General features: G+C 38.1%; 1 protein-coding gene across 2 annotated transcripts in view; it reads right to left on the bottom strand.

Annotated features, from left to right (window-relative positions):
* Nucleotides 1–2,201: 2,201 nt before the first annotated feature.
* Nucleotides 2,202–12,380, bottom strand: part of STAU2 (staufen double-stranded RNA binding protein 2) — a 150,190-nt gene continuing 140,011 nt past the window's right edge. For both annotated transcript variants that reach the window (XM_027638548.1, XM_027638546.1), the window contains 2 exons: nucleotides 4,160–4,248; nucleotides 2,202–3,314 (listed from right to left, as the gene is read on the bottom strand). In XM_027638548.1, coding sequence (XP_027494349.1) covers nucleotides 3,221–3,314; nucleotides 4,160–4,248 — 183 coding nt within the window. In that variant the 3' untranslated portion in view covers nucleotides 2,202–3,220. The remainder of the gene's footprint in view (nucleotides 3,315–4,159; nucleotides 4,249–12,380) is intronic.

A 12,380-nucleotide genomic window follows, 5' to 3' on the forward strand; every position in this document is an offset into this window, starting at 1 on the left:
ATAATAACATTCAAACATATTGATAGCCTTCCAGGGTCCATCATTAGCTATTTATTAAAGAAAACTAGACATAAAGTCTGCTTTGTCCCACATGTACTTATTTTAGGAAGTAAAAAATTTAAAAAATTATCAGGTTACTGGAAGAAAATAAAGTAGTTTTTGTATTATTGGATTTAATTTCTCCCCAGCCTCTTTCAGATACTGGCAGGTCAGGAAATCAGAGGAACAGCTGTGAACCAACAAGACGGAATATTGGAGACAAGTCCACTGGCTGCTGCAACATTTCTGCTGCAAGGATTTCCCTCAAGCTCTTGGAAGGCTGCTAGTGATAATGCCAAACTACATTTAAGGTGCATTCCTGTATATGTTTGTGAATACTCCAGGATTTTCTTTGAGAAAAGAATTGTTGCAGTTGGACAAACTGAAAGCTCTTCCTTGACACAGAAACCTTGGAGGTCTTAACAACACCAAAATGACATCATGGTGTTCTGGTGTAGTATCTTGGTGAGCTGCATACAGAGGTCTTTGTGATGCCATCGGTACCGGTAGGGAACAGGAATGCTTTCTTCAGATTATTCCAGGAAAAACTCTGTCAGCCTGCATTGGGGTCTCTTTGGTAAAGCTTTTAACCTGTGTGCTTGAAAGGTGCTTTAAGACTGCCATCTATGTGCATTTTACATAAGGCTGCACAGACTTGCTAACTTGTGATTACAACAATCTTTAGTAAACCCTGCATTTGGAAAATAGTTAGAAAACTTGCTACTGTCTGACCATCCTCTCCCAGTCTTCTTCATGTTTCCATAGTTTTGAGAAAAAAATGAGCCCCTCAACTCAGTTACTTGCCTTGTTTTATGTCAGAGTCAGAATCAAGCACAGTTTTGACCAGCAAGAGAATTTGAAATATCAGTTTCATAGAGATACTCTTTCTTTACTGTTGCCCTGATTGGAGGGGCTGAATGAGCCCTCTTGGGCTCATACAGCTGGTTGCATGCTTTTGGTTGCATTTTGCTCATTTAGAGTGAGGCAAACATCGCTTTGCTGTACTCCACATGCACTGGAGCAAGCCTGGTGCTCAGTGCAGAGACCACCTGTAACAAAGCAACTAATTTGAAGTTTACTGGGCACATTCTTCTGTCTGTAGCTAGAGAATGGCACCCAGCGTCAAGCTTCTGAGCAAACCAGTACAAAGGGCTCCTCTGTAGTGATGGGACAGGGAACACACCACAGTGGTTCTGTCAATGCCATGGAGACCACACTGCCAGTCTCCTTGTCACATTCTCCCCAGTAAGCACAGCCTCTCACCCTTTGGACAGAGTTGTCAAGGAATGGCTTTGCCTCTTCCTTTTGTTCTTATTCTCTGTGGGAGGGAACAGTAATGCCTTTTGTATTCTGCATACTAGCAGGTACTGCTAAAACACAGACTGAGCCTGTTTCTGAGCTCTCTGATGAGGTGAAACAGCAGAATTTCATCTCCAGTTGCCAATTAGGCAGGTAACATATCCCTGAGAAAGATGGTGTGCAAGAGCTAATTATTTTTGTATGCTGCTGCCTGAATAACTTGAGTCTGCCAGGTGCCAAATGGCTCTGGAAATCTCCCAGTTCTGTGGGAACTGAAAGGTTCAGCTTGTTCCTGACGCTTTTATGAAGTCAGACCCTAGAAAACTCCAAAATTCTAGTACAAAGGCTCCTTATCTGCTTGGGGTGAGAGTGAATCATACCCATGAGAAACATGAAGTGGAAAAAAGGAACTCCATCCACTGATTCTGTGAGAACATGAGCCATGCTACCCTGAAAGCCTGTGCCAGAGGTGAATCAATGCCACCGTATCTTGCACTATTTCCTTACATTGCTGTTAGTCTACTTTCCTGCATGAGTCACTTGGGTTGTAATCCCTGGTTTACATGTTTCAGCAATCTTGAGCAATGTTGTTGTGACTGTTATGCAGCTGGGAGAAGCTTTATGTTTGTTACATTAGGTCTGCATAAAATAAAGCATCCATATTTTGGATAAAAATTGACTTAAATGCCAGCATGTCTGGTCTAACACAGTTAGTTTGCTGAAGGTGGTGGCATGACGAAAGGTAGGTTGAACCCTGACTTTGGTGTGGTAGCCAGTCATTTGTTAGTTGGTAATTGTTTTCTTTTCAATTCTTTCTCTTAGTTGTCTACATGTGAATGATAAAGAAAGAGAAGACACTGTCATTGTACACATGAACTGATGTGGTTTTACTGCATTTGGCCACACACTTAAAAGAAATATGCTGGTACAGAGCAGCCACAGGTCTTATCTCTGCCGCCACTCCTTTCACAAAAGAATGATCTTTACATCAACAGTATTCCATCCTTGGCATGATAATGTTGCAGTCCTCCCTTTTGCTCTTGGTCTGAATGCAGAGGTTAAAAACATTCAGTTGATGCAAACGGTAGGTTGATACAACACACAGAATGGGGTGTAGATGTGCTTCACACAACAGAGAGCAGAATCGAAGGGGAAAATGTTGCTTGGAGGCAAGACGCCTCTTTAATTAATTATGGCAAGGAAAATCAAATACCATGTCTGTTTTTTTCCTGTAGTATATCGAGACTGATCATAACTAACATCTGTTCATGTTAAGCAAATACTTGTCATGATTTAAACTTCTGTTTGCATACAACTCTGAGTAGTGCATCTTAAAGTCATACATATTCATATAGAATGAAGAATGCATAATGTCTGCATAAAAAGATAAGCTGTATGACTATATATGAAGACAACAACTACAATTCTCACAGCACTGTCATTGGTTAATTTTAAAATATTCAAGCATTATTTAAAAAACAGTAAGCTGAACCTTAAACTACACTACAAAAAATTGTATAACTGAACCAATGCTGACTTGTTTTCCTCAATATTAATAAATTTTAAAGTTTCCCTTTTTTTTTCTAACACTTTTTTCTAATTAGTTGTTATTTTAACCTCCAGTAACACGATCAGACTTCTTCTGCTTCTGGGCAATTGAGTTATACTCTGATCTTGAGTTCTAAGGGAAATGTTCAATTTTATTTTTTTCCACAGTTGAATAAACAGTACCATGTATACTATCTCTTGTGTTAGAATAGTGTTGTCTTCACATAAGACTCAAATAATGGTATTAGTCATTCATTTCCTTGTACACATACACCCTATTGCGTGTTGACAGGTTTATAAGGATGCAGTGGCAGCCGTGGGTGCTGGGAAGCTCCTAGACGACAGCCTTTGAATCCTTGCAGTCCTGAGCAATGGTGCCTGAGTTAGTCTGTTTATTGTCTGCTTTCTCTCCCAGATGCTTGACTTGTCTGAAAGATTAATACATTAACAAGAGTGGTAAGGTTCAGGGTTGCACATCTTTAAGACATGTTTATTACCAGATGGCACATGAGATTCAAAGGTCACCATGGAAGGTAACATTTTAAAGTGAAACAACAATATTTATGTTCAAATACTATGCTGATGAGATCATATGGAAAAACGTTTCTGATTAAATTATTTTATAAATAGCCACAATATATCTATTGAAAATTCCAAATGCCACTTCTAGTCTTACTTCTTTTATTCTATTACTTCCTAATTTATTTAGTAACACAAGACTACCTTCTTACATAAACAGACTAGCAGCTGGAAGAAAAATCTTTACTGGATGGACAATCCCATTTTCTTAAATGAAAATCCAGTGTGAAACTTGCTTCTATTGTTTACTACTTAAAGCCAATATTCCATATCACAGTTTTTTAAGACCTGAAAGAAATTAAAACTTTTAAATTCTCTGAGGTAAAATTCATCTAACAGTCATAAGGACTTATTGGCAGAAAGTTATCCTTATTTACAGGCAATATTATGTGCTACAACACATTTGACAAAAATCATGTTATGTTACTTACACAGAATCCATATAATGAAAAGAAAATCCTTTTCTTTAGCATTTCCATAGGAGGACTGACTGTCTCACAGCTCATTAGCAAACATTATCAGTAATGCTAAACTTGAAATTGTGTTTATCCTCTCAAATTGTCACAAACTGTATATAAATTCCAGAGGAAATAGTTTTGCACAGGTTTAAAAGAGCAACTAAGCTCTTAATTAACATTTCTTATCTACTATGCCACACAGGCATTAAAATGAAGACGATTTAAATGGTACTTACTTTTCATGTGATCCATTCTCAACTTTCATAGCCCCTTCCACTGGATCCAGTCCTTGTTCTGAAAACTGTTTCAAGGCACTTAACGCTGCCTAAAGAAAAAATGAGTTGTCAAAAAACCCAGTGACACAACTGTATTAACATCAAATGAAGGAAGGTGTGTGTTTTGATAAACTAAATTTAATTAATTTCCTCTACATCGAAGCCATCTAGGCTGCAGAGCGAATAGAGTGGGTACTCAACCCAACCTGTGCATGGGTTGAGGATATTTTCTTCTTCCTGAACATATGCGTGATTCCAATTCGTGTCAATTCAAGCTTCATCACCTACATAAAGAACATGATATACTTTCAGTTCTTGCCTTTCTGGCTCTCCAGAAAGCCTCTCCAGTTTCCCTATGTGCTTTCCTAGAACTCACACTTTCCAGAGCTCCTATGGACAAGCTCTTGTCTTGCAAATGTTTGCAGAAGGTGTGAGCAATGGGAAGAGAGTCAGCAGGACACTACTAATACTCCAGTATCGACTCTCAAACATTACAGCCTGATGTCTTATACATATGTAGTGATGAAGCATCAGCAATAGAAGAACAATCAGTTTTTCTGTGCAAGTGCGTTCTTCATTGACCACCTTCTCTCTCATCTCCACGAGTCCTGCTTCTTCTTTCCCCTCTATCTCCTTCAGTAAAGGACAAATGATTGTTTTGTAATTAATTTAGCAGAGGTTGATTATGAAACTCCCCAACACTATGTGGCTGACTTTGTAAAAACACCTAGCACATTAAAACAGTTGAGGTCAGTTCTGTCACAAAGGTGAAATGTAAAGCAGCACTGCAAAATGGATTTTGCATTTTAATCACTTCCACCTAAGATGCATTCAGAACTAACAACAGGGGAAAGAAAAGGTAACTTTTTCACAGACATTGTGCCCTAAGGTAACACCTCAAGCAGTGGAATTGACTGTAGGCCCTATGGTGCTGTTCTTCAAGGTGAAACAACAACTGTTGTTTAGAAAATTGGAAGTTGCTCTCTTCTTAATTGTTGGGATAGAAAGAATCCGTCTCTATCTTCATTTCCCTTAGAGAGGAGATACTCTTCCCAGAACAGGAGCTGCCACTGTAATGAACTACTAGATTTGCTTTTGTACTAATTCTTTGCCTGGATTCTCTCAACAACTCCTCCCCTTGAAAGGTATGTTTATAGAACTTAAATATTATTAGACAATGTGTATTTTGGTGAGATGAATAGCAGCACAAAAATTGCCAGGCTGTCCTGAAGTAAAAGACCACGTGTCCCAGATTTGTCTATAGTAAAGAGTAGTGCTAAAGCTTCAGAAGGCTGTACAATGTACTGCCACCCATAGTGCATGAAGATAGAATCTTTCTAGTCTGTGAAGTTTTATGGGTTTTGCCCTATCAAAAAAAAACCCCAAACAAATGGAAAAAAAAAAGTTAAACATTTTATAAAGTCTCTTGGTAAACCTCAGATTATCACTGTTACTTACAATCCACTCTACCTTTACCATGTGTTCTGGGTCCCCTGTATGACACAGCTAACCTGCTCTCAGCTAAAGGCTGAGCGTCGGCTTCACCTCAATAACAACTTCTCCCTTTACTGGATCTTTACTTTTATCACCCATTGAGTTCCACAGAGAGTGAATTCTCTCTTTCCTCATTTCTTCTGGTTTTCTTGACATTTTGATATATTTGCAAGACAAATATATAAAAATAGAAGACAGTTCTTTCTTTACCACCTTATAGTGTCCCATTTAGTTTCAGATGTGCATTCTCAAATCTTGTAAGATCTATAAGGTCTTTCCATCCTTGATCTTGACTGCACAGCAAAATCACTCTTCAATCCCAATAATTTCTGCAGTAGCAACAAGGGTTTTCATCTACTCTCCTCTCAACTTCTCTGTTCCAGTAATCCAACATATGTCTTCATCCCAACTTCTCTCATCTTCTCCTCTTCCTGGGGTCCTTTTCATCGCAATGCAAGCGCTACTCATAATGTGAGGATGGGGAGTGATTTGGATTCCTGTGCTTCCTTGTACTTTAGTTAGCAACTATGAGAACCACAGAATCCAATGAATAGAGACTGGCACCCAAGAATCTCCTGTCCTCTCATATTTATTTTTCCCCCGATGCTCATTAGCAAAACTATCAGAATCTCCTTCCTTCTCATGTATGGTAAATCAAAACCCATTACCAGGTTGCACTGTAAGGAGAGAAGGAAGCTGGGATGCCTGCTCCTCCTACACAGTTAAACTGCTACCTCATATGTTTTTCAACCCACCTTGTTTACTTTTTAATATCCATTCTTAGCTTCCTGGTCTGATGTGTGAACTGTAAACTTGTTGTGGAAGAACTACATGTTCAGGTTATTTGTTTGTACAGTGACTTGGATAAAAAGGCCCTGACCATAACAGGTAAGAAGTAGAGCCAAGTAAAGTTTCATTCAAGCTTAAATCACAGATTGATCATATGATATGCAGAACAGTCTGGTCTTGAATAAGGGTAATTGAAATCCCCAAATCATCAAGAGATTAGTTACACCAACCCAAACTTCCTAATTCTAGAATTGCTATGAGTATCTCTGTTACTACTGTTTTACTCACAGAAATAGCTATTTGCAAGGCATCCCACATAAATTAAAGAGAAGCTTTCCAGCAAAATTGCTTTGGAACTTCCTGGAAGAATATTAGCCACTATGTCAATAGAAACAGATCAAGAGGGTCCCTCTCCTCTTCTAACACCAAGGGAAGAAGTACTACAATATAAGATAATGAACTCGTTGCCAGTAAGCAGGGATCATTACTATACAGGTGTCAATAAAGTAAATATGGAACAATTAGAGGAAACATAAAATGTAAATACATTTCGAGGTATGTAATGATAAGCATGTTTCATACCAACACAACTTCCAAATGCTAATGCTCGTAACATGGTGCAGTCTCATTTCTCCATCTCACCCTTCTTCAAGCCATGCCTTTCCCAAGCTGAAATGCGATATAAAAGGTAAGATCTCAGACCTATTGTATTTATGAAACCAAATATCAGAGCGGACAGGCAGCAGGAAAGCAGTCCGGTACCTGTATCCTTGATCTCCCAACTACAGGCATCAGAGTGTTTGCGTGAGCACTGTTGAAGAGCCAACCCTTTACACCATCGCTCATTGTTAGGCTTCTCACCTTTGCTGCTTTCAAAGCCAACACTCTCTCCAAAACTTCGTGCTTCTCACTACCGAATCTCAACTCCCTGCATCTTCTGCCTCAGTCCCACGTCTTCCCCAGGCTACTCCAGTGCCCCTGGTCTCCCCCTCCTTACTACCCACTCCAGAGCGATGACTTCTTTTACAGCAGAGGCAATCACCTCTTCTTCTTCAGAAATCTCTTCCTACCCAAGTCTCTGAGATTTTTCCTGTTGCTGAATGCTCTCCCACCCTGTTGCTCCTAGCTCCCAGAGCTAAACTTTTCTTCACCGGGTTCTCCCAACCTCCTACACCTTACAGTCTCTCTATTTTCTAGTTTCCTAATGTGTTCCAGGTTTATATGAGATCTAATTCCTTTTTCATGGAACCATGTCTTACTCTCCATAAGATACCTGTGGGGGAAGCCTAACTACTTATAACCCAACATTTGCAACAAGATTTGAATTTTGGGAAAGTTTCTTCTCTTTTTAAAATGTCCATTCATGGGATGTAACTGAAGGGTAGTACAGGAATGGTAGACAGAGCCTTGCAGTGCACTAAAGATTCCCCCTTTTCTTTCTCCCATAGCCCGCTTATATTTGGAAGGATCAGCAAAGCTAAGAGAAGCGTGTGAGTAAACAATACTTTGGATCTTAATAGATGTCTTTAATGTTTCTCCTCTCCTCGTCATGCCCCTAGACAGACATTAAGATGCTGGATTCAGGAAGGAAGCTGGTAGCTGAGAGGCTGTGACCTGAATAGTCAGCAGAGTGACACAGAGCTCAAGTAATCTACACTGAAGAAGAGTTACATGCAGACACCAGGCTAATTTAATCCATGATTCAATTCTATTAGTCCCAATAGATTTACACCACTTGGCTTAAATATAATTTATGAATGGCAGATAACTTGGATTAAATGAAAAGGAAAAAAAATAATGGAATATTTGACAGTGAATCTGGTGAACAATTTCCTCTTTTAAAGGCTCAACACTTCCTTCCATTGATATTTTTCTTACAATAGAGCATCTGCACAGATACAGAGAAATTTTTCTCTCCCCTGAAGATTTTACAATTGTTTTATGAGCAAAACCCCATAGGTTACAGAACAGATGTCCTTACACATTACTTGTATCACTTGTTTTCTGTGTAGCTACAACAGTGCCAAAAATATGATGCCAACAGGATGCACCGCACTGCTAGCTGTTTGTCTTGGCTGCCATTTCCATTATTAGTATGTGCGTGTATCAGGATGAGGATGGATGTTTCCAGTCACTTTTTAGCTTTCCTCAAGTCAATTGGCAATTAGTAAATAGCACTGAAACTTGTAAATATTCTTCCTGTTTCTCACTCTGGGGATTAAGTGTCTTATAATGACAGTCTAGTAACATTAGATCATTCTTTTACTAAGAACAGCATACAGGCACTACACTAGCCCATGTGCATTTAAGATCACATCCTCATGATAAAATTTTCACATGTTTATTTTAGCACAGTATGTGGTTTGTGTTTTTCTTCTTAAATCTATATTATATTTCAGCCTATTCCATGAAGCTGAAAATTGTAAAAGTTTGTTGTTCTCTGTGGCCCTTCCAGTTGACTTTACCAAGGAGGTCTAAGACAATCCTAATAAACACACTGCTTGATACTGTTAGTTCACTGGTGATATGTCTCCTAACATTAGTTTTCTAAGTACATAAAAAAGCATATTCAGCTTGGCCTTAATCAGTGTTTTCTGAAGACATAAAATTATAGGCAGAAACAGCAAGACTGAATTGTCAGGGTCCAGAGAAGGTCATGAAGGACAAAATTTTACTGTCTTGAGTAGCTGGGTCTTAGTTCAGGACTAGGTTTGCAGAGTCAAATGACTCATTGTGGTGATATTGCCTATAGTCACATGCCATATACATAAACACTTCTCTGCCTGCTGCCCAAGTTTAAGCTTGAGAACATGTTTGCATACCAGGTTACCAGTGATAGACAGATATAACTCTAGTCCTTAATTTCAGCTGCAAGTCAAAAGCCTGGACAAGAGCAGAGTTAATGCATGAACAAAACTGGTAACAAGTGTATTTACAAACAAACCAATATTCATTTGTTTTCTAAGTCAAGAGAAAAACTGTCCCCCAAATCAGTGAGTTTCTTCCCCTCTTCCTGACTATTGAGGCCTCAAAAGGCAATGTCAGTTGTGCAATAACATCACAGCAAAGCTGTCTGCATCAGTAACAAGATGCACTTCATGACTTTTTAATATGTGGATTTAAATTTCACATTTAAAGGCTATTGAAAAAAACCCCAACAATATCATAGCTGTAGAGGTGAGTTTGCAGGCTCAGTGTCCCAAAACTGATCAACTATTTAAATTTGTATGTATTCAAAATTATTGTTCTCTGTGATTGTTTTTGATTTCTCTTGATGAAGAAAATTTTGACTAAGCTTCCACCTGGCTTTAACTTGACCACACTTGATGCATACAGAAATGCACAAAAGGAAGATATATTTCTTTGTGTAGACTTACATACATACACATAAAGTAGATAAAATTTGACTCCTTAACATATCTACTTCATTCTCTTGGATTTATCAGGTTGGCTACATACAAGCTAAACAAAAATTACATATTGCAAGCGAATCCCTTTTCCCCCCAGCTTCAGTTGTAAATGAATTTACTATATTGCAAGCAATAACTTCTGCTAGGATTTTTCACCACTTTCTTCAGTCTGGTGAAAATGTGCTGTTCTCTCCAGTTTATTAGATCTCATGTGAACCAATGTTAACATCTGTTTGAAAATTCAGTTCAGAAAGACTTTTCACAGCGCACAGTGTAAAAATTAAATGACTTTAAGCTCTTTCCTCACACAGCTTATGATATGTATGAAAAACACAAGGTTATAATCTGATTAACTCATGTAGTTTACATGGAAATAGCGTTTTCTAAGATGATTAATCTCTGCACAAAGGCATAGTCACCTGATAGGTACAAGAGTTGCACCTGTCGAGAGAAAGAGCTTGGAGGTTAGGAGTAGTACACTATCTTCAAGCAAAGAATGATGATTCAGAGATGTAGCTTAGAACAAGTCCCACACAGTAGTTAAAGCTGCCCCCAGGCAACTCATGCAGCTAGAATTTAAATGACACACAATCCATGTACTGCCTGACCTTGCAGCTTTCGGGGTTAATCCTAAAGAGAGCATTAACTGTTCTTGAATAATTTTTCCAATATATTAAGCAGAGCTTTTATCAACAACAGCATGCATGTCACCATCTTCTACCTAGTTTTACTGCACATGTGTACTCATTCCTCCATACGTCTTAATATTCCAAGAAGTGAATGGAGTGAAATACACTATTCAACATGGAATTTTATTTCCATAGGTTTTGATCCTCAACTTAAGTTCATCTACTTTATCTACTTAAGTAAAAGGCAGGTCTCTAACAGTAGGGAGGGTCAATTGGGCATGGCTTATTTTCACATGTGAACCACCACACTAGAGATCTGACCACCATTCTTGGGACTATGCAATAATTCCAGGAGTAATGAATGGCAATGCATTCTCTCAAAGCCCAAGAAAGAGCTGCATAATCATTTGGGGTGAGACAGTTCTATTGCTTTAAAGGTGATACAATTTTTTCCAGTCACAAAGAGAGAAGAACATGCTGAAAAGCACCTAAATTTAAAAATAATTAAAAGGTATGCTTTTGTATGAAGAGGATTTCATAAATAATATTGAAAGTCAAAACACAATTAAGTTTACACTAGTATAAGAGATTAATCTGGTAAAGAGAGGCTAGTCTAATTGCCAAGTTTAGGTTGTGTTCTTACTTGTGGAATAAGAGAAGAGGGTATTGCTAAAAAATCTAGATGGGACTAGGACTTTATGGGGCTGGTCTTAAATCTGTGTCTTCTCAGACTCCTCCCACACACATATTCTCAGCTGCGAGGTGCAACATACTCAAGTGCTACCAAGACTTCTGCCTGCATGGCAATCTATGCTGGAAAACAGTAAGTTGGCACTTCTTCATGAACATCTCAAAAGAGCTTTCAGGTTTAATGCCAGTATCTGCTCAGGTATGTCTACATCCTCTAATGCCGAAGTGAGGTGTGAAAATTTGAACACAGCACCAGTAGTTAAAATAAATCTTAAAAAAGGCTCTTTTCTCAGATAATTTCAGTATTTTTTCAGTGTATGTTCTATAGTTTTTGTCTAGAAATCCCGAAGTTCTTTTAAAGTAAATTTATTTCTAAATTTAAAACTTCACATATTTTCTTCAGTTGCTGCAATTTCAAGAACAAATACAGAAAGAATCATGCATCATTGCAGCTTACTTATGAACATGAAGAAAAATATTATAAAATTAAATTTCCAAGCATGTACACTACATATATACAACAGAATTTCACCAGACAGCAGTTAATCTTAAATTAATCTTGCTTCTAATTTTATATCCTTAGACAAAAAGTACTTTAACACTAACTTTTGTTAGTTAGAGAGAGATAGATATCTAAGTAATATAGGTGCTTTCAATAATTAGAGACTTCCAAATGAGAGCATTTAGATGGTCAATTATTGTATAGGTAGGTAGAGGTTTAAATCATGCCATTGAGACAACACTCAAGCATGATTGAGAAGCTGCAGACAAAAAATTATTGGAGATTTTAAGAATCGTGGCTTTAAACGTAAAACTGAAAACAGCAGAATGTATATCCTCAGGCAAAATCCTGCACCAGCATTGAAGAAAGGCCATGAATCACTCTCTCATCACTGATGGCTGGAAAATATCCTTGTCAGCTGTGTTCTCAGAACAATTTGGTTTATTTAATTATTTATTTGTAGGCATTTCTCCACATCATTGCAATAGATTTGCAAGTCTGCTGTCATTAACCCTATATGTATTGCAGGAGATTTTCACCTCTTCATTTTAAAAAGGTGTATTGAGGTTCTCAACTGTGTGAGTTCATGGTGACTTCTAAAATATGCTGCAATATACAATCTGCTTCATTTGTCTGACCTCCACAGTTCCATCCTGGTTTTGACATCA

This window comes from Corapipo altera, unplaced genomic scaffold (genome assembly GCF_003945725.1).
Source record: "Corapipo altera isolate COAL_440 unplaced genomic scaffold, ASM394572v1 49, whole genome shotgun sequence".
Taxonomy (NCBI): domain Eukaryota; kingdom Metazoa; phylum Chordata; class Aves; order Passeriformes; family Pipridae; genus Corapipo; species Corapipo altera.